Source organism: Anolis sagrei, chromosome 6, assembly GCF_037176765.1.
Source record: "Anolis sagrei isolate rAnoSag1 chromosome 6, rAnoSag1.mat, whole genome shotgun sequence".
Classification (NCBI taxonomy): Eukaryota; Metazoa; Chordata; class Lepidosauria; order Squamata; family Dactyloidae; genus Anolis; species Anolis sagrei.
In genome coordinates this window covers 56,296,216-56,323,030 of record NC_090026.1, presented here as the reverse complement: position 1 = coordinate 56,323,030, position 26,815 = coordinate 56,296,216, and the positions used below count along the sequence as shown (strand labels likewise).

Here is a 26,815-nt window from a genome sequence, read left to right as displayed (position 1 = left end):
GCCCACTGTGAAAATAGAAATTGAACATTTTAGTTAAAATACAAAAAAGGAAAGGAAAAGTTATATGCTTTTTGCTTATGATTGACCATTTTTTTGATATAGTACTGACCTCTAGCGGTCCCCTGATGTATTTCTTAGGTAACAATTGCATTTAATACAATAACAAATTTCCCCAATTGCCATGTAAGGTTGCTGCAAAATAAACTAACCATTGCAGCACCTTTAAAGACTCTTGTAAAAGGGTACAGACCTTTGTGGGCTGTAAGAAGCAAAACAGACTCAATCAAATAGTACCTATTTGTTTAAGGGCTTTATGCTTCTGACAGTATATTATGGTTCATAAATGTATGTGTCCTCACATGGAATTTTCCTTCTAAGTGCTGCATGTCTCTTGGTTATTTATATATATATTAGACAAATGGAAATGTTAGATATTTCTTTCCTTCTGGTGCCATATTTGCAGAATGAAGTGTCATAAATATTAAAAGGGCATATATGGTATTGCTTTACTTCAGGACATTAGCAACAATGGCAGCTCCATTTACCATATTTCATTGCATATTAGTCACATTTCCCCCCTTTTTGGGGGGTGGGGGAAGGGGAGTCTGTGTAACTATTACACAAGGATTTGTTTTTTTTTTTTTTTTGCAGCTACAGGGCTCCCCTCTGCTGCCTGTACTTGACAAGGGAAACACCACTGTCAGGCTTACGAACCCAATATAGGACATGATACATAGCAGTTGAAAGTGACCACTCAGACCAGATGAAACTATTTAGGAAGAAGCTGACAGCCACAACAAATTTAGCATAGTCTGAATCCAATCAGAGTAGGTCCACTACATTGGATTTACCTATGTGTTGACACACTGTTCAACAAGCAATTCAGTGGATCTGCTCTGGATCTTAGAATCATAGAGTTGGAAGAGACCTCATGGGCCATCCAGTCCAACTCCCTGCCAAGAAGCATTCAAAGTGCCCCCAACAGATAGAATCATAGAATCAAAGAGTAGGAAGAGACCTCATGGGCCATCCAGTCCAACCCCCTGCCAAGAAGCAGGAATATTGCATTCAAATCACCCCTGACAGATGGCCATCCAGCCTCTGTTTAAAAGCTTCTAAAGAAGGAGCCTCCACCACACTCCAGGGCAGAGAGTTCCACTGCTGAACGGCTCTCACAGTCAGGAAGTTCTTCCTAATGTCCAGATGTAATCTCCTTTCTTGTAGTTTGAAGCCATTGTTCCGCATCCTAGTCTCCAGGGCAGCAGAAAACAAGTTCTCTCCCTCCTCCCTGTGACTTCCTCTCACGTATTTATACATGGCTATCATGTCTCCTCTCAGCCTTCTCTTCTTCAGGCTAAATGTGTCCAGCTCTTTAAGGCGCTCCTCATACGTCTCCTTCTCCAGACCCTTAATCATTTTAGTTGCCTTCACATTCTAGCTTGTCAATATCTCTCTTCAATTGATGTTGTTGATGTCGATGTTTTTGATATTACTAGTTGTTGTTAGATTATGTCTTGTAATTTGCACCTATCATCTCCATGTTGTACACCGCTGTGAGTCGCCCCTGGGCTGAGAACAGCGGTCTATAAGCACAGTAAATAAATAAATAAATAATTGTGGTGCCCAGAATTGGACACAATATTCCAGGTGTGGTCTAACCAAGGCAGAACATCATTCAAGCCTTTGTTTCCTGCAGTATTTAAACTGGCTTTCATTTGTCTAAGTTAAATCTCCTGAACATTAATATAGATCTCTACATTTATAATTCTGAAAAGTACAATGCTTTGGGGGGGGAAATTAGACCAGATAAGCAAAATTACTATTTTATTAACATATATATTTGACAAACAAAAATCTGCAAATACTAAGCAGAACAATATCTAATATTTGAACAAAGCTATTAACCACAGAACGCAGGAGAAAGCAACAAATATCCCTGTGCCGATGTTATCCAACTTCTTCACTCTGGCCGTAATGTCCATTTGAGAGCCTTAGTTTAGAGAAGGCCTGTCTCCAGTCCCAGCATTGCAGCAGTGCTGCAGCAGGAAAGCCATGCAGCAAATTGCTTTCCAAGCAGAAAACAGCTTTCTCCCACTTGTCCAGTGTAATAACACCACAGCTGCAATAGAAGCAATAGCTTTGGCTTATGCCACTGACACTGTTAGAACGAGAGCCTGCCTGTTCATCCTGTTTAATGCCATTTGAAGGCAATTCAAATCCTTTCAAATAAAACTGTTTTAAAAAGTTTGTGTCATTTAGAGTCACCTATACTTTTATTACAAGAAATCAGAGAGCTCCTGCAATTTGAACCTTCAGGAAAATATACAATTCTTCTGCAAACACAACTGTGTTCATTTTGTGATCCCGGCAAATGTAACTGGAGAACTGGTAAGGAAACAAAATTGCTGAGAAACCTTGCAATTAACAGCACATGGTGATCTCTGTGATCTTCCAAGAAAACGGGATACGAAGGTAAATTTCATTCGCTTTCTGACCTGAAACAAAACATAGTTCTTCTTAAATATTATTTAAAAAGAATTAAGCATTTTTTCCAAAAATTAGTTTTTAGTACAGCTATTGCCTCAAATCAATTTCTGGAGAATAAGAGTATAAGGAGATGAAACACTGATTTCTTTATATGACATTATCTGCATCAGGTATCAACTAAAGTACCACATTTCTTAAATTGTAAGATGTCAGCGATTGTAATATGTACCCTAATTTCAGGATCACTGCAACCAACAAATATATAAAGTTATTATTGTTATTATTATTCATAAATACTAAATTCTAAATATGACTTTCACCTTTTAATGTTTCCCTAGCAATGAGTGTGTCGCGTGAGTGGAAAAGGAGTTCTTATAATGCAAACAAGCCCTGCAGTGGTTGCCACTTATTCACTTGATCACGTTAAAAGCTTAAAATGCCTGCTTAAACAGGAAAAGCTTTTAGGTGCCTGTTGCATATAAGGTGTCCAGAAGATGGATGCTAGTTTATTCTATTAAATGTGGCCACCAGCAAAAAGGGCTCAGCTTTTCTTTGGTATTTTCCACTTATACAAAGTTAAGTGGAAGTTATACAAGCACACATAAGAAACAATAAAAATACTACTCTGTTGCGCCAGCTCCACTGGCTGCCTGTTTGCTACCGGGCACAATTCAAAGTGCTGGCATTAGCCTATAAAGCCCTAAACGGTTCTGGCCCTACTTACCTCTCAGAACGCATCTCCTCCTATGAACCGACTAGGACACTAAGATCATCTGGGGAGGCCCTGCTCTCTGTCCCGCCTGCATCACAGGCGGGCTTGGTGGGGACGAGAGACAGGGCCTTCTCAGTGGTGGCCCCTCAGCTGTGGAACGCCCTGCCTGCAGATATCAGATGGCGTTTCGGAGGAAAGTGAAGACCTGGCTGTTCGAACACGCATTTGATTAAACAGTGTAATTGAACATAGGAATACGGAATAATGGATAATGAGACTGGATTCTGATTTTACTGTTGAGGCGCTAATGATTTTTATAATTTATGTTACAATTGTTTTTAATTGCCCTATATTTGTCTCGTGATGTTTTGTATTGATGTTGTTCACCGCTTTGAGTTGCCCGAGCGCTGAGAAAAGTGGTATATAAATAAAGTAAATAAATAAATATAATAAATAAATAAATAAATAAATAAAAAGGCAGGATCCTCCTGGGTATGTTTTTCTCATTGTTGACATGCATGAGAAGGGACAGTCAAATGAGTGAGCCAATGCTTTTCTATTTTCTTATATAAACATATTTAAAAATAGGGTGCCTCTTAGAATTGCAGGTGTATCTTATGTTTATATCCCGTCACCATCTCCCAAAAGGTACTCAGGAAGCTTACAGAACAGCAAATAATGCCATGAAACACATAAAATACATCAACATTTGTGAAAATAACATTATCAATTAAGATAAGACAACATGTACAGAAAATAAGAAAAAACACAACTCAATTTAAATAAAATGGGCAATACAACCACGTTGAACACCTCAGCCAGTTCAGCGGGCCACTGATCCATATTAACACCCAGTTTCCAAACATACTATATTAAAAGACATTTCAATGAATGAAGTGGCAATGTGTGTTCTTTCATTTCTTTTTGTTACGACTGCATTTCAGCTATTCAAAGCAATTGGGTGTATATTGATAGACAATGTAATTCACTATTCTTTATATGACAAATTCAAATTATTTGAGTGATAATGCCACCTGCAGGTGAGTCTTTGCACCACTTCAATATGGGTTTCTAGCTTAGAAATATTTATACCAGAGTAGACAAAACATAGCTTCCCAGCCTCCAGCATCAAATGCAATTGATTGTGCTGGAAAGGGCTAATGGGAGCTGCAGTCTAACATCATCTGCAGAACCACATTTTGTTCACCTCTGATTTATACTTTATTACAGGAATTCTCCATCTGCGCCGATTTTTTTTCTTAAAACAAAAGAAGTAATGGAGTCAGAATTTTACATATGCCAAAAAGTTTAGTTCCCGCAGTAGGAAGGTGGCTTCCCATTTACCTGGTTATAGGAATATATTACAAAGAAGAAATGGAAAGACATAAAGTGGGCCCTTCCAGCTTCAAGGAAACTCTCAATCCCCTTGTGGATACCCAAACTCATTAATTCCCAAGTCTCATTATATACACTGGCATAAAAAATAGTGTCTCTTATACAAAATGGAAAAATAAAAACCTATTTTTCGGGGGGGGGGGGGATATTTTCACCCATTAATGGTTGAATCCATGGATACAGGATCTGTGGATATGGAGAATTGGCTCTATGTAAAGAGAGATAATCAATTATTGGCCCAACTACGCAAATCAGAGTTCAGAAAAGCTGGAAGAATCCACATATACAGAGTAAGTTGGATCCAGACTTAATCATATTAGAATCTAACTCAATTTTATTCCTACCTCTTTCCTTTCAGTTGTGTGAAGAGGATGATACATTCTTTATTCAAGAGATTGCGTATGTTGTAAACATTCTCTAAAAACAAACATAGGCAAGAAACCATGAAAATAAACAAAATCTGGATACCAGTATTAAAAAACTCAAAAATTACAGCAGCAAAACAACAGAGAGTAAACAATCAGGCACATCAAATCACCTCTAAACAATAGATTCCCCCAGGCACTTCCAAGCCATTAAATGCTAATCAAGGTGGTCAGTTGAAACATTCACACCTAGCTCCAGCAGACAAAAGTCCTTTGTCCCACCCTGGTCATTCCACAGATATATAAACCCATTTTCCTACTTCCAACAGACCTCACTACCTCTGAGGATGCTTGCCATAGATGCAGGTGAAACGTCAGGAGAAAATGCCTCTAGACTATGGCCATATAGCCCGAAAAAACCTACAACAACCCAGTGATTCCGGCCATGAAAGCCTTCGACAAAACATAGGCAATTTGTATGACAGAACATTCTTGTTTCATAAATTGAGAAACTGCGCTCACTGCAAGTCTGAACCTTATATTTCTTTTACTGGATGACATCTTTGCTACTTTTGCAGAATGGCATCTGGAGTTAAAGGATGCTGGGAAATCTATTCTGCTTTGGGCAAGTATGGACTTAATTGATAATAGTTTTATTAATTTCGTTTGACTTAATTTATAATTTATCTATCTATCTATGTATATAGTAAAAGTCAAAATATGTATAAATCTATCTATGTTTGTATATATTTTTCAAAATGGCTCCCGCATCTAGAGACCACTGTGAGTCCTACCAACGATGGATCTGGACCAAACTTGGCACACATACCCATCTAGACCAACTGAAAATACTGGTGGGGTTTTGGGGCCCTTGACCCTGGACAATGGGAGCTGTAATACAGCCACACCTAGAGAGCACTAGGAAAGCCACCAACGATAGATCTGGAACAAACGTGGCACACATCCCTACCATAACTTATTTATTTATTTATTTCACAGTATTTATATTTCGACTTTCTCAGCCCGCAGGGGACTCAGGGTGGATTACAATGTACATATACATGGCAAACATTCAATGCCATAGACACACAACATATATAGACAGACACACAGAGGCTATTAACATTCCAGCTTTTGATGAGAGTATTCTGGCCACCAGGGGAGCTGTCACGTCACTGTCCATTTGTGACACTGATTAAGAACTTTCTCATTCTTTGCATGCTTGCTGAAGATTTTTATAGCGTTGTAAATTAGTTAAATTAGCCTCCCCGCATATGCAGTACCTAAATTTCCTACTTGACAGATGCAACTGTCTTTCGGGCTGCAAAGGTTGACAGCAAACCTACTTAAAATACTGACAGGATTTGGGGAAGACTGACCTAATATTATGGAAGTTGTAGTCCATCCACATCCAGACAGCACTGTGAATCCCACTGACAATAGATCTGGACCATAAGTGGTGGACACCCCCATCATGACCAACGTAAAATACTGGGCAAGATTTCAAGGGGGATTGAGGGAGGATCATGGGAGCTGTAGTCCACCCACATCCAAGAATCCCTGTTTAACCTACATCCTGAGAGCCAAGAGGCCCATTCATAAATCCAAATCATGACTATTTCTAATAAATACCATTACAAAATACCTAACTAGGGCTGGGTACCTAAGCTAGTAGTTTTATAAATTCAGGATTTATAAAAAACTAAACAGCATAACACACACCGCAAGCTAATACATCTAGGGCCAATGTTTCATTGACTTTTGCTATAATTTAAGATTTAAAAATCTATCCTAAAAGTGGAACATAGAATAGCAACGCTACAAATTAGCTTCAGCTAACTAAACTCAGTTTACTATGCATAAAGTATCTAACTCTGCCATTGCTATGTTGCACTACATGACAATCTTATCAGTATATTAACTAAATAAAATGAATATCAAAACAAATAACATTTACATTTCATTTCAAAGAGTTGACAGCATGTATTGTAAAGATAAAAAAAACCTTTTAATGAAACATATCAAATACTGGTGCCCACTTTTCCACTTGTGTAACTGCATTTACAGAGTTATGTCACATGTCTGAGATACAAATGCAGAAGAAAGCACTGAGCTACATATACTTCAAAATGATTCTTGCTTATGCAGCTATACATAAATCAAGCCCAAACACAAATTAACAAAATATCTCCTTCTATGAAAGCTCCCATTTTCATTCTTATTTTCTTTACTTTTTACTCCTTCCTGCTCTTAAAAATACTCATGTAACAGACTTTGATATGCTTACCAGGTGGGACAAAGAAATAATCTCCAACTGTCAAATAGTAATACTGGTCATACAGAGTCAAAAGAAGTTTGCCTTTAGTAATATGAAAGACCTGCAGAAATGAAAGGAAAATACATTATTTCAAAGGAACAAACTTATTCGCTGACTGTAAAATCCTAAAAAGGGCTGCTCAGTCATGGATACAGCTGTTGAACTACTCAACTGCCTCGGATTTTGAGGTAGAACAGCTGAGTCCATATCCACCACCTATATGCCAGTCCGTGACTAGGGCCTACAGATTTCACAGCCCTGCCCTGTCACCACTTGCTGACAGCCGTGGGACTTTTGTTGGTTTGTTTTTATTTTTCTTGGAAGACGCCTGTGTGAGTGTTTTTTTAATGTGTGGAGGTAAGTGCACAGCTGATCAACACACAGTCTTCACAGAGTGTGGTCCCATCTAGTGGCATGGTTAGCACAATGACCATGGCTTCTCAATCTGTTGTAGCCTTCTTCCACCATCACAACCATTGTAACATATACCATGTTATCCTCCGCCTGCTCCATCATTTAGGTCAAACATGTAGAAACAGTTTGAAAAGCTCTGTGCTAAATTATCTAATTCTGGCTTCAATTCCTTTGCTAGAGGTTAAATATGATACAAGTATCCTATTACAGGAAGACTTTACACATCCATTCAAAGACTACAATCTACAGCAGTGTTTCTCCAACCATGCTCCTCCAGGTGTTTTGGACTTCAGTTCTTAGAAATCCCAACCATCTTACCAGTTATTAGGAATTGTGGGAGCTGAAGTCCAAATCATCTGTAGGAGCACAGTTTGAGAAACTCTGCTCTACAGAGACGATTTCTGTTTGGTTAAGACTACTGCAGTAACAGAAGACAATCACACAACTTACATCCTATGCGTAAAAGCTCTGGTACTCTTCGGGCCCCTTCTACACTGCCAGATGTTATCAAAGCAGAAAATCTACATTGTCTACATTGAACTGGATTATCTAGGTCTACACTGCCATATAATCCAGTTCAGATCAGATAGCGTGGATTTTATACATCTGTGCAGAAACATTCTTAAGAGGAACAAAAAGTATTCACACTAATTGTGATGCACTATAATGTTATTATAAGAATGATTATTCCCCTAGATATTATTGACTGGAAGCAGGGAAGCAGGTTAGAGAGAACACTGGATAGATTTCCCATGGTAGACTTCTCTACCTTCTGCTAGAATTAACTTGTATGCAAGAGCTCACATACTCACCAATGTATCTGTGTGAGAATACTGATATCCTTTTTCTTTTAATGGTTTTAATATCATTTTGCCAGCCGAAAAGGAAGGTGTAGTCAGATATTTATATATGGACAGTGCTTCATTATCGATGAAATGCAAGTGTGAAGTACCACTGTTCACACATTCTGTTATAAACCAGAAAAAAATTACTATTCATGAGAGAGACGAGATCAGATAAAATTCTATGTCATTACATTTTAAGTCATGTGTGAGTATTACCGGAAGCGACTTGCAGTTTCACAAGTCGCTCGTGACACGAAAAAAAATCTGCTTACTTGATAGTAAGGTAATTATACAAAATTCTGAAGGCTGTGTTTTATTTAAGGAATTTACATCCCTTCAGCAAAAGAAGTTCCAAGAGCAGCCCACAAGATATATAGTAAGGCAGGGATTCTCAAACTGTGCTCCCTTGAGGCTCCGCAAATTATAGAGGGGCTCCGCGGTGCCATGCTTCCCACTTCTTCCTGAGAAATGCGGGGAAATTAAAGTCTGGAGTTGATTGAAGGTTGCCCCTTTCTCTCCTGCCTCCCTTACCCTTTCTCCCACTTCCCTCGCTGCCATGACTATTTTTCTCACCACCTGGAACCCCCCCCCCCCACCACCACCACCTTCTTTGCTTCCAAAATCCTATTTCCACTCAGGGAATGCCTTGATTGTGCTTTCCCTGCATGGCAGAAGAGGGTTGGATGGATGGTCCCTGCAGTTGCTCCTATTATTATTATTATTATTATTACTACTACTACTACTACTACTACCATTGCTACAAAGGTTGGATGTCCATCTGTTGTAAGTGTTTTGATTATGCTATTACTGAATGACAGAAGGGGACAAGATGCCCCCTGGGGTCTTCCACTAAAATACTGTTAAGTTTATGCTGTTCTTCATTTTAAAACTGTTCCTCATTTTAAATGTTGTATTGTTTTCTACAAATGAGATATGTGCAGTGTGCATAAGAATTTGTTAATTATTTTTCAGTTGGTTCACACAAACACTCTCCATCCATCTGGCACTAGCCCAGCCTGTCTGTTAAATTTTAAAACTGAATGTGGCCTATGCCCCAATGTTTTCCCTTGCCTGATAACACAATATATAATATATAAACTTTTCTTGGGACTCCACCAGAAACTTTTGCTTCAAAAAGGGCTCAGCGGCTTAAAAGGTTTTAGAACCTCTGTAGGAAAATAAGTTCAAAATATCACATGCAAAAACTTAAATAATATATATTATTTAAATATTAAAAATTATCGAAGAATGAAAGCATGAAAGCTTTTCAGAAGGTGCAATATTAAAGGTATGATAGAATCTAGACCACCCTACTTCCTAAATGATATGATGCTACAGTAAAGACTTCCCATATTTAGCACAGAAACCTCAAAACTTCTCTTACTTACGTAAAAGAATCTCTCGATTTGACACTGCATCAAATACAACAGCTGGCTGAGAAGGACCTTGTAAGAAGCTCTCTGGCATATTGTCTGTAAAATATAAATTGAAACAGAACTGATACAGAGGTTAATATCCCTCCAGAACAAGGCAAGCCTAGATGCCAGTCTCCTGAAAGGTGGTTTAAGGATATAGACACATATTTAAAGAGTGGTCATGGTGGATTTTTCATTCATGAAAAGAGCTGAAGGTTCCTCTCAACTTCTCAGTTTGCATGACAGATGAGCAGCCACTTTACTAACTCAAATGTCAAACTAGGAAAAATGTATAGTTTAGAATAGTTTCTTTGGAGTAGGAGGTAGCTTGGTGACGTCATAAACACTAACCAAGTGCCATGACAGAAAGCAAGCTGCAAAGTACAGAACAACACGTTCCCCTCCGCAGAAGACTAACACTATTTCAAGAAAAATACTGACTGCGTTGGGGTGCTTCCAAACTAGCCCCACAGTCAAGAGATATCACACCTGCCATCCATCTTAAGTCACATGTCAAAGTCAAGGCCCCACAGACCAAATCTGGTCTGGCTTGTCATTTTATGTGGCCCTCCAGATGCTGGACCCTTTAGGGCAAGGGGGAAGAGTTGCATGTTATTCTATCTGTACATCAATTTCTTCCAAATTGGTTGTACCACACTGAGCTTTCCCACTCAATGAACTGTATTCTGATTCTCCCACCCTGGATATTCCACAGATACACAAACCTCAGTTTCCTAGTTTCCAACAGACCTCACAACCTCTGAGGGTGCCCACCATAGATGCAGGCAAAACGTCAGGAGAGAATGCTTCTGGAACATGGCCATACAGCCTGAAAAACTTACAACCCAGTGATTCCAGCCATGAAAGCTTTCAACAATACATTGTATTCTGATTCCTGCAACTTGCCCTAAAACACACATATATACTGTAGTGCTGACATACCCAATTCCACAACAGGGTTTGTGTTTTTTTTAGGTTTTCTGAGTTCTGTTTGTTCAGGTGATATTATCCCATTAATGACAAGGCCTCCTGAAACAAAGGAAAAATTAAGGAATTATTGCTATATAATAACAATTTCCATTACATTGTGTGATTCAAGGGAACAAGGAACAAATGGAATAGCAATGCGACCTGCAACATATCTGTTCTTAGCAGCTTATACATTGATGACAAATGTTATCTCTCTAAGATGTCATGTAGGATATACTGTACGCCTCTAGGTGCCTCTTGTCTCTTCACAGTTACAAAATCAAACTAATCATATGTACAAACTGACAGAGAGAAAAAGTCAGGGGAAATGGTGTCACTGTGCCCTTACTGGAATGTATTGCAAAGCAGCAATGGAAGCATGGGGCTACTGGCTTAACTCAATACTAGGAACCTGCTGGAGTAACTAGCAGTGCTAGCTACTCCAGCAGGTTCCTAGTACTGAGTTAAGCCAGCAGCTGCATGCTTCCATTGCATAAGTGCAACTAGTCCTCAGAAATATAAAAAAGGAGGAGAAATATAAACAATATAATGATCCATACAATGGCAGAAATACATTTTCTCACTGCATCGACCTTACTGGTAATAAACACATGGGGACAAAATGTAGTTACACTGCATTTGAATAGGTGATGTGCCTAAAAGTTTGCACCTGAAGGCCTTGTCTTATATTTCACACGTTCTCCACGCCAATACTCCAATGGTTTGATACGCAATCTTTTAGTCCGACGAACATTGGGTGTGTTGGTTGGCAAGACTAAGGAATAAGAAACAAAATGGATTTCAGTAAAATAAACCCGAAGCAGAAGAACAAAATTACAACAACAACAACAACAACAAAAGACACGGCTCCATTGTATATCATCTAGCAGCTTTTCGGAGCCCTCAACACCCCCTGCAACTGCAATTCTGCTGGCTGCTCAGTGGGAGGGAGCCATCCAGAAAAATACAGCAACATTGTGCCTTATGTAATATTTATGTAATAATTATTGATTTTATGAATATTTTAAGTTTGAGGGCAAATAAACATTTTGTAAGCCACTCTGAGGGCTTTTGTAGCTGAGTAAAAATTATTCCAATAATAATAATAAAAATAATAATAACCTTTGTCTGCACTTAAAGACAATTGGCACTGACAAAATTACCATCTGTCAGCTGCAAAAGGCCACCCTACTGGGATCTGCACGCATTATTTGCGATACGTCACACAGTCCTAGACACTTGGGAAGTGTTTGACATGTGATCCAATACAACAACCAGCAGTGATCTTGTTTGCTGTGTATTAATCTTACTGTGTTTCAAATGATGATGATGATGATGAAATTGACAATACTCTGGTCCTTTGCTTTTTGTAAAACTACTTGATCCTTTTCGCCAACTTTAAAGCAACAGCTACATACTGTTGAAACACAACCCAATTTCTTTTTAACTCTTCCTTTCCCCAAGGCCCCCAGATCAGTATATTCAGTCCCTACCATTTAATCTGTCCATAAAATGTGAATGCTGAGCAATAAGTACTAGCTGAGGCTTGAAGAGTGCTCAGTACTCTATTCTAACAACTATGGGGCATCAGTTCCTGGAAAGATTTATTGTATTGTATTTGTTAGGTTATTATAGAGTTCAGCTAGTATAAGTTCTGCAACTCTTGACAATGATTAAGGAGGAAATTGAAGATCAGAGTAATTTAAAACTCTATTTATATACTTTTTTTCATCTTTTAAGCATTGTTGTAATGTTGCATAAAATGAGTTTTGGTGGTCTGAATGGGCATATATTTCACCTTTATAATTCTTCACCTGATTTCTGTCAATTGTGTTGGTAGTGCTAAAGTGGAGCATGCCCTGCTACTTGAGAAACTGCTGGCAGAGAAGAGTGCATTTTGAAGGATCCCGAACTGTGATTAAACATGAAGAAGCCACATTCCTATCACAAAGCTAATAAAAATGTTCAAGAGGGAAGAAGTTGTGTAGCCAATGTTCTGGAAGTTCAGACAATTATAGCCTTGGAGTCTGCTGCCAGACATGAGACTGGCGTGTCTACCTCATTAATGGTTTACAATAGACCAGAGAGAGAAAAAATTAGCAGTTCTCTTCTTTTTTAGAACTATGCTAACCAAAGTAGTAGTCTGTGAACCAGTGCCAGTCCACAAGCCTTTGGCTGCTGGTCTCTGATGACTTTCCAGGGGGAAAAAAACCATACAATTGTAGTCAATAGGCATAAATGTTCCTGGCATAGAAAAAAAAATGTCAATGCCCTACATCAGACAGAATGTTTCAGAATATTGTTTTTAATATGAAACATGATAGGAACACACTGCTTCAGAATATTGTTTTTAATATGAGACATGATAGGAGTAAAAAAAACCCTATAGACATGCACAAAAGGCTTTGCCATTTTCTACATTTGGATCTTAGCCTTCTTGATGAACTGCCAAATGGAACTCACTAGCATCAGTTTGAAAGCAATACTTAAGAACTATCAATATTTATCACATTTCAAGAAAATAAAATATTTTACCTGACTTGATCATCTTGTAGAGCAGTGGTTCGCAACCTGTGGGTCCCAAGATGTTTGAGCCTTCACCTCTCAGAAATCCCAACTGTTGCTATACTGGATAGGATTTCTAGGAGTTTTAGGCCAAAACACCTGGGGTCCCACAGGTTGAGGACCACTGTTGTAGAGAGAATGCAGGGCATACGATCTAATTAGGGAAGTTGCCATTCTTTTTAGACAATAAATAATCTTACCTAATTTGCGCTTTAGTGTATTTGATGTCAATCCATCCAGAGAGTCTATGAAATCTCTAGAGTCATCTAAAATAGAGATCACAAAAAGTGCTTCAAAATGTTTGAGTTATTACAAGGGATATATGTCTAAATAAAATGTTACAAATCCATTAAAATACATGACTGAAGTGCTATGAAGTGCTACTTAACACAAGGTAGAAGTAATGTTGGTTGAAAAGTAATGGCTGCTTCCCTGTAACCATGTTTCGTCGAGTGGTCATCTGTGAAATTTGCACATATGGTATTTCCTGTGCCTGCACAGTCAGTTTGGAATCTTCTAGAAAGCTTGATATGTTTTGGTAGAAGCCCTGCCCACTCTCCCCAGAGTATATAGCTAGTGGGAAGGGCTACTGCCTCAGTTCCCCTGCTGTGAGTAGCAGCTTGAAGGACTGAGGCATGATGACAGTGGGGAGGATGAGCAGAGATGTACGACCATTTGAAGAAACATGGTTTCAGGTAATCAACCATTCTTCTTTGTGGTCTCTACGAAATTGTATATATAGTAGACTAGCAAGCTTTTATTTTGGCTGGTGGACATCTGGCACCGAAGAGAAGACTGGTCTGCCAGAGGCTGCACCTTTATGAGAGAGGGCATTAACCTTGCAGTGTGTGTTGAAGGAGAGTGAAGTAAACTAAGCAGCCTCCCAACAAACATCTTCCAGAGAACCCGCCTCGAAAAGGCAGTGGGGGCCACCACAGATCTAGTCCCTTAACCTGCCTAGGTAAATTGTGGCCAGCCAACGGTAAGTCAGACGAATCGTTGAGACGGTCCAGGTAGAAAACTCTTGTGGACACATGGGGAGGCCACTGGCATCCTCCCGGTATTTTAAAACAGCCTGGATATGTCCTGCGTAAATAAAAGCCAATAAGGAGCAGTGACCGCTCCGAGGAAGATAATTTTGGAGAAAGGTTGGCAAAATTACATCCTGAGACATATGAAAAAACAAGACTATTTTGGGCTGAGAGGTTATGTTAGTGTGTAGTAGTAGTAGTAGTAGTAGTAGTAATAATAATAATAATAATAATAATAATAATAATGGCAAAAAAAAGCCAATGGGATTTTGGCCTGCATCAATAGGAGCATAGTGTCTAGATCTAGGGAAGTCATGCTACCCCTCTATTCTGCCTTGGTCAGACCACACCTGGAATATTGTGTCCAATTCTGGGCACCACAATTGAAGAGATATATTGACAACCTGGAATGTGTCCAGAGGAGGACGACTAAATGATCAGAGGTCTGGAGAACAAGCCCTATGAGGAGCGGCTTAAAGAGCTGGGCATGTTTAGCCTGCAGAAGAGAAGGCTGAGAGGAGACATGATAGCCATGTATAAATACATGAGAGGAAGTCATAGGGAAGAGGAAGAGAATATTTTATATTACATGAAATATTACTAATAATATTAAAATATAATTGTATAATACAATATAGTGATGTATAGTGCTGATATTTTACTGTGCTCATGGTACAATGTATTGTGTGTGTGTGTATATATATGTGTGTGTGTGTGTGTGTGTGTATGTATCTTGCAAGCCGCTTTGAGTCCCATTCAGGGTAAGAAGGGCGGCATATAAATGTTGCAAATAAATAAAATAAATAAATAAGCTGGATGGATCCCGGGGATGCCGTGGATGTAAAATATCTTGGTTTCAGTAAGGCCTTCGATAAGATCCCTCATGACCTTCTGGCAAACAAACTAGTCAAATGTGAACTAGGCAAAACTCTTGTTAGGTGAATATGTAACTGGTTGCCCATGAAACAGAATGTTAGGCTATAATTTAGGCTTACAAAAGGCAAGTACATAATATATAAAAACCACAACAGTAGTCTTATGTATTTCTAACTCTATGCAGATATACAGATATACATTAACAAGATCACAGAGCAATATTGATAAATCTTACCTGAATTTAATTCCTTGCTATCAAAAGTCTCCTCGTGCTTGGAAGATTTTTTCCTGTCAACAAGCGGGCCACTAAAACAAAGTCCATGTTAGATCGGTTAAAATCCTTACAAAACAGCAAACTCCAAGTGGTGTCTTTATATGGATTGGTAATCAGATTTGCCCTAGATTTGTTGTCCACATTCCCATTTTTCAACCCTGGTAGCAAGATTGGTTGGCACAGTCCTGGAAGAAAAACAAACTGAATTTTTGCCTTTATGGCTCTGAATGACATGAGCCATAAAGGCAAATACATTTGCCAATTTATTGATTCTCTTTTTAAGTTTAGTCTCCTGCATGGAGATGAGTGGAAGCAATCCTTTAACCTAACTAATAGGACATCCAACAACGAAGAAGGCCACCAAAGCTGTTTTGATGAAAAGAGCAGTTGCCTCATAACACCAACTCAGGAGTCCAATCTTTTATCGTTGTTATTTTTTTAGGAGGGTGCTCCCCATCCTTAGGGGAAAGCACTCCCATCCCCACCACCATCATAGGCTTGGATGGACTTTACTGGAAACCTCCTGGTGGTACAAGCTAACAGGTTTCCTTTACAGTAGGTGGGCAAATGTGTCTGTCCTTCCCTTTTCTCACCCTCTTCCTAGTCAGCCGCTTAACCATGGACAGTAGACAGTGTGCAAATCAGATAAAACCTCACATTTAATAGGTTTAGGGAACTCCATCTCTCAGAAGCAAGAGGGAAGAAGGGATAGACACACAGTCGCTTTCTCACCTAGATTAAATTTGTCAGCTTTCAAGTTGCAAACACTTCAGCAAAACATTAGTTCAAATATTTTTATATGAAAAAGACACAAAAATACCTGGTATTGTTCGCATTTACATCTGGTATAGGAGAATACCTAAAAGAAATGAAATAATTAAGGACTTTGCTAGAAATACTTAATGTTCTATCATCAGTATATCTAAGCGATCATTGGGGCAATATGGATAGCAGCCACACATTTGAGGGACAGATAATACGTGATTCCTCCCTATCACTGCACAAGCAGGATCTAGTCTGGAACTTAAGATTTAGTGTTCAGAAGTCTCATAGAATCATAGAGTTGGAAGAGAACACATGGGCAGGCCAACCCCAACCATGCAGGAAAAACAAAATCAAAGCACCCCCGACAGATGGCCAACTAGCCTCTGTTTAAAAACCTCCAAGGAAGGAGCTTCCACCACACTCCAAGGCAGATTTCCACTGCTGAACAGCTCTTATAGTCAGGAAGTTCTTCCTAATGTTCAGGTGGAATCGCCTTTCCTGTAATTCAAACCTAGTCTCCAGGGCAGCAGAAAACAGGACTACTCCCTCTCCTTATGACAGCCTTTCAAATATTTATACATGGCTATCATGTCTCCTCTCAACCTTCTCTTCTGCAGGCTAAACATGCCCAGCTCTTTACGCCACTCCTCATAGGGCTTGTTCTCCAGACCTTTGATTATTTTAGTTGCCCTTCTCTGGACATGTTACAGCTTCTCAATATCTGTCTTAAATTGTGGTGTCCAGAATGGGACACAGTATTCCAGGAGAGCTGACCAAAGCACTCCCAGCACTTTAATTCATCTGGAAGTGATGGTATAACCAACCAGGGGTCTAAGCTTTCATGGATGAGTCCCCCTTTGCCACAAAAGCTTGTCAGTATAAATGCTTGCCTTTAGGGTTATACGAGGGGTATTTTTTAAGTAAGGTCCGATTTGTTGTAGACACTAGTAGTTCGCGCGCATAACGCAACGAGCGCGTGCGTCGTGTACCGGCATGCCTCGGGAACAACTGTGCTCAGTTTCCGCTCTGTAGCTAACCTGTACGGTTCTTTAAAAATGTTTAAGACTATCAACTCACCCGCCGCATGTGAGGTTCGCTCAGTGATACGGTTTTTGTCAGCAAGGAACCTGCCTGCTGCAGAAATTAATCGACAGTTTTTTGAAGTGTACGGTGATACTGTTATGAGTGAAAGCAAAGTGCGTAAGTGGGTACGACAATTCAAAGATGGCGGTGACAACGTCCATGATGAGGACCGCTCCGGTCGCCCTTCTTTGATTACAGTGAACTCTTGATTATCGGAGCAGGCAGCAAGTTTTTATGAAGAAGGTGTTTTAAAATTGGTTCAGAGGTATGATAACTGTTTGAACAAACTTGGCAACTATGTCAAAAAATAGAGTGAAGTATGTACTTTCTGAAAATAAATTTACTTTTTTGAAATAAACTTTCATTGTGTACTTATGTTCAAATGGACCTTACTTAAAAATACCCCTCGTACATATTGTTTTTGATATTCAAAACATTTGTTTTGTCTGTTTTACTCAATAGCTCGATTTTACTCAATAGCTGAGATCCTATGCACCGATCGTGTTACATAGCTCTTTGTTGAATGGTTTAACTGGACACACAACCAAATAAACAAGGTCAATGCAAGTGTAACTCTAATTAGGTGATTTTGAACTGAATAAAGATGTTAAACGCCAGGCAAAAATGTCCAACTGCTTCCATGAGGAACATTGTAAACACATACTATGAGGCTAGATAGTTTTGAAAACAACAATTCTATAGCAGTGAGCATCATGGGGAAACTGGCTTATGACCTTTAAAGAATGTTTGCTGCAAAATGTCTTTAAGTGAAATGGAGAAACAGGTTTCCTCCAACCATCTGTTTTGAATATGATCTTTCTTTGCTCCTTATGCAAAGCAACTGAGACAAAAAGCTCTGATGCAATCTGAAACCTTGCAACAGCTTACTTTGCTTCATGGAAGACTCATTGCATCTCAGAAAAGAACAAAACACCATCAAAGCAACTCTATTTGATCCAGGATTCTGGGTTGTTCAAAATGAGTGCAGTGAACACTCACACTCAACAGCTCACTGTTCACTGCAGAATGGATGATTTCAAAATTTTAAAAAGTCTAACTAATAAACAATTATTTTAAAAAGAAGAAAGAACTCACTGTGATGAATCTGTAGTGCTTTTTGATCGCTTCTCAGAAGGATATAATCTTTCTTCTGTCAGATAGAAGGAATCTTCATGGTAAGATACCCTTTCACAATCACTATCTTCAGAGCTTATTAAAGAAGCCTGTCTTCTTTTTTGAGATGCCTCTCTTGAACGATTTATTTTTCTTAGCTTATATGAATAAGAGTTTTCAGCCCCTTTGTCACAGCGTTCATCTTCATGTTCAGTTTCAGAGCTCTCATCTGAAACCAGTACTTTCTTCTTCCTTCCAGTGGGTCTAATAACAGAGTCTTTAATAGCACTCAGCTGAGTTTGGGGTTGTTTTTTGGATTGTGCAGTTCTTGGAGTGTTTTTCTTTTTCAGTCGTTTTTTATTATGTGACTTTAATCCTACAGGTTGTGAATTTTTATTGGATGACTTTTGTTCTGAAGTTTTTACAGACAAAATGGGGCTCAAAACAGAACCTGAGCGGTCAGAGTACGTGCCTATATTCTCAAAGGGCTGATGATTCTCCATGCCCATGATGTTGGGGGTCTTCTCCTGGTTCTCCTCATTCTGCCTTTCTACTGAAGTTTTGGTTTTTGAGTGTTTGTGTTTCACAGTTTCCTTACAATTAGATGATAATTCTTCTGTCCTTAAAACAGGTTGTGACTGTACTGAAGCACTGACATTCTCTTCCAATAAGGCTACATGGTCCTCTGTCTGATTTATATCTGCAGGAGTTGTATTACTTATTTCTGCTGACGCCATATTTTTGGAATGTATTTTCCGTCGTCCTACTTGGAAGGTATTTAAAACCAGCGATGGCTGGTCATCTATTAAAGACATAATTTCATGAGTTCTTGAAACATTTTTCAACCCATCAACAGTGGTTTCAGCAACATTTGTTGACTTTAACTTGGTTTGATTTACGAGGCTTGGTGGGACAGGCTTTTCTGAAGTTTTTTTATATTTTTTTCTCACCCTAGGCTTGTTGGCTTCTTTTTTTGATTTAGATGGTGCAGATATTACATTCTTTCTTTGTGGCTTTTGTTTCTTTTGAGATGCTGAAATCCAAGAACTAGAAAACATCCCAAATGACTCCTCTATCAAAAACTCACAGTCATCTTCTGGATCTATATTAGCTGCATTTCTAGAAAGAGAAAGTGATTTCCTATGTTAGTTCCAAAGGGTTAAGAGAAAATAAAGTCCTGAAATGTAGTTTCAGAGGTACTACTATTCTGAAATTATTCCAACGTATTTTTTTAGAGAATCAATAATCATTTCTATATTGCATTATTCTAGGCCAGGGATGGAAATCAAGCAGCCCTTGGACTTAATCATGACACCCTGATATCATAAGAAGCCTCATTTCAAAGGCAACAAAAGGTAAATGACAGTAAGCCAACATCTGACTGCTTTCTGAGGCAATAAAAACTGGCAGGTTTTGCTCACTGGGTTCCAAAATGTTCCCATCCCATTCTGAGCAATGTTTCAAACACTAGGACTTTAGCTATAACGATTTGATCTGCTCTTAGAAAACACACTAACAGTTATTAATCTATTTAAGGGGCCATGAAACAAATGACTTGATAGCGACAATGAAATTCTAATAAATTTGCTAATAATAATAATGATGATGATGATAAACTTTATTTGTACCGCGCCACCATCTCCCCTGCGGGGACTCGGGGCGGCTTACATGGGACCAAGCCCAACAACACAGCAACAAAATAAAATCAGAACATAAACAACAACATAATTAATTACATAAAACATACACTATAAGAATATTACAACCAATATACAATAAAATAAAACCATTCAAGACACAAAACAATGAGCGGGCCACATGTACAAATGAAAAATGCTTTAGAAAAAATGTTAAGGGCATTTTCCACCCACCACTGACCAGAAAGATATAACACAAGATTTCAGGGATTTACAAACATTTAGCTTAATCAGCTTCTTCAAATTGGAATGTGAGAAAGAGATACAAAATTCCATGCCCACACCAAGCACATTTATAGAACCTACTATAGACACAGTATGCTCAAAGTATGGAAAGTAAATGGCTGTGTGTCCATTTAAATGAACATCAGTTATACACAAGTAACCATCTGTATTTCATGGTCATGCATTGCAACACAGGAAAGTGCCAATCTTGTACGCCCAAACATAACTGTACAAGAAATAGTATCTATGTAGAATATCCAAACAAAATACTAGTCTTGTTGTTGGGGGTCCTTTAGGAAACCTGTCAGGCCATTAAATGCAGCTATATTTCAAACAGGCAGGCCTCTGGGTGGATAACTCCAACTCAAATTCCCAAAGATAACTCACTAAAAGTATCTATTTCTCTTTCACATTTCCAGCACTTCACATTCATATTTTTATTGCATTTTGCTAGTTTACTTGGGATATTCTCTAATGCATGCTCATGGGCTCTAATACATAACTCATGGGCACATTCACACAAAACGTTTCTACTCTTTATACATTTATAATTGTGTTTCATTTATTGCTATTCTATCCAAGTTATGATAAATTGTTGTATTTGCTTTACTTTATTATGTATTTATTTTTGTGTATTTGTGTGTGGCATTGAATGGCTGCCATCCATGTTGTTAGCTGCCCTGAGTCCTCAAGGGCAGATGGGACAGGATACAAATAAAGTTGAGTTGACTTTACTCTTGCATTACATTCAAAGCATTTTGTAAAGGCACTGCGTATCTTTTTGGTAAAGAAAGAACAGGCAATATGACACCTACAAAAAGGAACCTTTTCTCTTGATTAATACTGCTGGAAATGAAAGAAATGTTCATTTCCTGATCACACATTGCCCCCTGTTGTCTCAAACAGCATCACACAGCTGAAAATGCCTGTGATTTTTCTGACACGCTTTCAGTCCTGGTTTTAAAGGAGAATAATGGAGCAGACCAGAAGGGGTGATTTGAGAGTTTACATGACAAAGTAGCAAAAATGGATCTAGTCCTGTTAAAATGGTTTCAATCTTAAATTGAAATACACATATGCATACATTAGAGAATACTCCAAGTAAACTAGCAAAATGCAATAAAATATGAACGTGAAGTGCTGGAAATGTGAAAGAGAAATAGATACTTTTGGCGAGAAATACATGGAACAATCCAGAAGATTTTACAGTTAAAAATACAAATGAAACCCAAGTATTTCCTATTGGGAATTATTGATATAAACTTAGAAAGAAACAAAGATATCCTTTTTCAATTATTTAATGACCCCAGCTGTTTATTTATTTCTTTATTTCAAACATTTGTACCCGTCCTTCTCAACCCCCAAAGGGGGACTCAGGACGGCTTACAACCAGCAACAATTTAATGCCCAAAGCGGGTTCAGAATCTTCCATAGTATAAGTCGCAACATGCATTTTTTCAACCATACGTGATCACGTGATTGCTTATATCATAAAAACTAGAGCCAATATACATTTTAAATGTCATTTTTGTTTTCAGCACCCCAAAATCATAAAAGAACAACTATTTTCAGACCCGCAACTTTTTCTCCGTTGAACAGTGTTATAGAATCATAGAGTTGGAAGAGACCTCATGAGCCATCCAGTCCAGCCCCCTGCCAAGAAGCAGGAAAAATGCATTCAAAGCAAATTTTTGAATTTAGAAGGAAATCTGTAATTATAGGCCCTCTGTCCCATACTGATTACCCTGCTTTTGTACCTTCCATGGAATAAAGGAATGGGACTTAAGTTGGGACAGTTCCCAGAGTGCTTTCTTTCTCTTCTAGCAACTGCTCACAATTTCCACTTAACCTTCCAGTCACTATAAATGTCACACTAGTAATTTGATTGCTGTGCTGCAAATGTTCAAATACCTTATACAAAATTGTTTTTTAAATATCAATACTGTACTTCTATTATCTATGTCTGTACCTGTGTGTAAAAGAAGTTGTCACAGCTTCTAATGCTGCTTGGGACTCAGGCCTTCTGTTTGGATTGGAAGATGCAGCTGAACATTTTGTTTCGTCAGGGAGAAGCTCCTTTGTTTCTTTGCTTGCAGGGCACATTTCAGATTGTGCAACATCTCTGTTGTGCTCAACACTACAAGTAAATAGATCTTCATGGGAACAAAACCTATATGGGGGAAAAATAAATAAAAGATTAATAAAAATAAATAAAAGATAAATAAAACGGTTGGAATGTAGACTTTTGCAAAGAATGGAAAGTCCCTATAGCAGAAATAGCAGGTCACTAAAATATGGATTAGCAAATGAGCACTATATAAATTGTAGATTTCATTCTTAGCAAACCATGTTTGTTAAGGAAGGAGCAACAAGTAAAAAAGACAACAAATCTCAACATTTCAATAAAAACTACTGAATTCACTTGTCTGGGTGAAGTGCACAAGCAAGCCATGACCAAGATGACCAAGTTTCAGAAATAAATAGATGAGAAATAAGCACATTAAAAAAACAAACAAACACAGGGTTCTACAAAAGCAATTAATACAGTGGGTCATTGGCATATGTTAAGTACTGGTTTTGAAGGAGACATAGTTTTTAAAAAGTATTTCAGGGATGCTCTCAATGCCCATATGTCCTGATTTACTGCCATATTGGCCTGCTTCTGCAGAGGGCCTTTGCTTGCAGGAAAATGCTGATAGTTTGAGAAAATGTTGCTGCAGAGAGGAAATAATATTACAGGAGGGAAATGCACACAGAAATATATATAGACATTAGGAGAGAGGGCCAGAGGACGGTTCCACCTTGTCTCCTGTGCTATTCTAATAATATAATATAATATATTGTATATACATATAATATCTATAATATAATGTAATGCAATATAATAATAATATATTATAATTATATATTTATATTACATGCAATATTACTAATAATATCATGATATAGTGGTATGGTGCAATATAGCAATGTTTAATGCTGATATTGTACTATGCTAATAATATAATATATTGTATGTTATATATACCTTGTAGGCTGTTCTGAGTCCCCTTCGGGGTGAGAAAGGTGGCATATAAATGTAATAAATAAATAAATAAAGATCTATATATAGGCACTGAATGTTTGCCTATTACCATGTTGGAAGCCGGCCTGAGTCCCCATGAAAAGAAACATGTGATAGAATATTAATTTTGCACAGAAATCACTTACATTTTTTCACATTTTTCATCAACCTGTAAGAGAACAGGTGATCCTAAGGACAAGACATCAATATAATCCTCTTGAAAATCCCGAATACTTGATTCTTCATCATCTTCTGGTGCATTCTCGTCTGTTTTTTTATGGGGAAAAATAAACAGAATAGCATCATCACTTCTTCAGACATAGAAATTACCGTATATTCTTGAGTATAAGCTGACCCGAATATAAGCCAAGGGTCCTAATTTTACCACAAAAACTGAGAAAACATATTGATTGAGCCAAGGGTGGGAAATGCAGCAGCTACTGGTAAATTTCAAAATAAAAATGGATACCAATAAAATTGCATAACTTAGGCGTCAGGAGGCTAAATGTTTTTGAATATTTACATAAAACTGCAATTTAAGATAAGACTGTCCAACTCTGATTAAATCACTATTACGGCGGAAAAAGTGCGGCTCCTCTGAAACTTGCAACTCTGGGGCAGAGACCACCTCAAACAAATGGACCCTACAGAAATGCAGAATGGAACTGAAAGGATGCCAATAAGAACGATTAATTATTAATTAATTAAAAATTGTTAATTATTGTTCATACTTTCTCCCTGTCTGGGATTCTAGGTTTACAGGAGATAAAATAGATACAGCTATATATTTTTTACATTATGCAAAAGTTTAAAATATAACTAAAATAAAATAAAATGCAGACTATCAGAAGGAAGAAGACTGTTTTAAAGAGGAAGGAAAACCCAGCTTGAGTGAAAGGTAGAAAATGGCAACTGAGGTTAAAATCCTGTCTGCCCTGAATGCAACTTCTGAGAAAGCAGCACAAGGATCTCTGAAGCGTCAAACTCTGGAGAGCTCAGTGCCTTTAGTTAAGATGCCCAGAGTGTACCTTCAATTCTATGGTAAGGTGGCCAATGCTTTAAAAATATATCTAAAAATAGGAGACATGAAGAGAAATTGAAATTCACAGGTAAATGAAGAGGGAATCTTATACACAACACCTCTGAAAAAGAGAGGTGAGAGGAAGGGAGGAAAAGAAGGAGAGCGAAAGAAGGAAGGTAAGAAGGAAGGACTAAGAGAGAGGAGGAAGGAAGGAGAACTTCCCCCAAGTTTTAGGGCTAGAGGGGTGAAACTAGGCAGCTCTGCCACCATTTCTCCCTGCCATTCCTCCTCCAATCGGGAAACCTACTTTGCACCACTGTTAGGGTCTCTTTATCAGAGCTTGGGGCGGAGCCATAATGGAATCCTTGGTGCAAGGCTGGAATGTGTCGCGTTTGCTGGTGGCTTGCTGGGACCCAGGCTCACTTCCTCTTTTGTACTTAAGAAAGTACTAGTAATATTACATTTAGAGAAAGTGACATTTATGATGCACATAGAAGTAACTAAGAGTTCAAAAATAGTACCACTTACCAGGACATTTGTCTTTATTATTTGGTGATGGTAAACAAGGGACAGCATTGCATTCATTTGGCACACACATTTCTGGCTCTGGTTGCTCTTTCTAGCAATGAAATGATGCAGCAGAAAGAAAAAAAAGGAAAAGTGTTGGCAAGAAACAATAAAAAAACTTGGAACACAAAACCTTTTGAGTTTTTCACAATTGAATGAAATGTGGCATTCTATTCACACTAAGCAATGATCCATGCAATATTGTTTTCTTATAGAGAGCAATTTCAGGGTAAAAGAAAATGCACACATGTCAATATTTGGAAAATGTTGGAAATGACAACCTTCTCTAGAAATGTTTATCTATTATCCTGTTGCTTCCTGTTTGTATATATGTTCTGATTTGCAGCTTCCTTTACTCTATGGTTCCTGATAAGTTATAAAAGGGGCTGCAGATCACATGATCACTATAGCAGATAGACTGCAGACTACTTTAGACCTCAGATCATACACTTGCTTGCTGCTTTGCTATAAGAGATGTCCTGGCCACATGGCATAGAGAATTATCTCAGACATATCAGAAACTGAAAGTTTTGTATCTGTGTATGCTGAACACATGAAGGTTATGAGTAAACCAAATATGTTATTTTTTTATCAAAGTCTCTTGAGTGCATGATACAAAACATGTTGTTTTATGGGAGAGTATATTTTGGCCACTGAAAAACACTTAAGCACTGCTTTTTTTTTGCACTGGCAAAATCTCCGTTTTCCTAACAGATCAGAGTGTGCCGTCCGCCCAGACGATATAAAAAATAAAACTGCAACGTGCTTCTCTCTATGCCTGAGCGAACCGCTAGTGTCTATATTGAGAAGCTTGAGATACTCAGCAACTGAGACTATTACTGGTTTAAACATAAAAAAGAATATTTATTTATTCAAAGTCCTTGAAGACTTGGCACAGTTCATCACAGTTGCAAACAAACAGTCAACAGATGAAGCTACAAAAATATTCTTTCCTTTCTTTAGTTACAGAGGTAACCCTTTCTCCAGGTGGCAGATAAGATCCTGGAATCTTTACACCCTAACCTTAAGCTGTTGTGGTTTAGAAAAAAGCAGGTTTTTTCCCTATCTATAACTTAAGGTTAGTTCTAGAGACAAAGCAGTCAAGACTCTCTCTCTATAACTATATAACTCAACCTTCCCAATTAAGCTTATCTGTCTATAATATCTCAATACAGCTCAATATACAATATACTATCTATATTAACTCAATATAGCTTAATACTTATCTATAATGTATAATATGCTATCTATAGCTTAATATAGTTTACTCAATTTAGTTTTTGCAATGGTTTTCCCAGAGCTAACTGCTTAGCCATCAGCACGTCTGAAATCTTTCCTCAAACTGAAAAGGCAGGGGAGAATCTAAAATGGAGATCTTTCCCTGGGAGAAAAGGCGGTCCCTAAACTCAAAGAGCTGCTCTCTAAGCGAATAGTTGCAAAGAGGCCTGCAGACTCTGATACTATTAACCTTTAGGACTCTTGCAAAGCTGCAGCAGCCCTGGGAGAAAATGCAAGAGGAAGCAACCTCAAGCAACTATAAAGTAAGGCAAATCAGGGCGTCTGGGAGACGGAACACAGAGATAACAGGTTATTCAGTCTAACAACTGAAACCATT

At 38.2% G+C, this 26,815-nt stretch overlaps 1 protein-coding gene across 1 annotated transcript in view; it reads right to left on the bottom strand.

The window, feature by feature from the left end:
- Window positions 1–1,807: 1,807 nt before the first annotated feature.
- Window positions 1,808–26,815, bottom strand: part of CENPC (centromere protein C) — a 35,501-nt gene continuing 10,493 nt past the window's right edge. The window contains exons 5-18 of the mRNA XM_060783320.2: window positions 25,162–25,252; window positions 23,759–23,879; window positions 22,518–22,718; window positions 18,609–19,745; window positions 16,486–16,524; window positions 15,627–15,697; window positions 13,685–13,750; window positions 11,590–11,694; window positions 10,893–10,979; window positions 9,924–10,007; window positions 8,503–8,657; window positions 7,247–7,337; window positions 4,939–5,011; window positions 1,808–2,495 (exon numbers count right to left, since the gene is read on the bottom strand). Of these exons, the coding sequence (XP_060639303.2) occupies window positions 2,480–2,495; window positions 4,939–5,011; window positions 7,247–7,337; window positions 8,503–8,657; window positions 9,924–10,007; window positions 10,893–10,979; window positions 11,590–11,694; window positions 13,685–13,750; window positions 15,627–15,697; window positions 16,486–16,524; window positions 18,609–19,745; window positions 22,518–22,718; window positions 23,759–23,879; window positions 25,162–25,252 (2,337 nt within the window). The 3' untranslated portion in view covers window positions 1,808–2,479. The remainder of the gene's footprint in view (window positions 2,496–4,938; window positions 5,012–7,246; window positions 7,338–8,502; window positions 8,658–9,923; window positions 10,008–10,892; window positions 10,980–11,589; window positions 11,695–13,684; window positions 13,751–15,626; window positions 15,698–16,485; window positions 16,525–18,608; window positions 19,746–22,517; window positions 22,719–23,758; window positions 23,880–25,161; window positions 25,253–26,815) is intronic.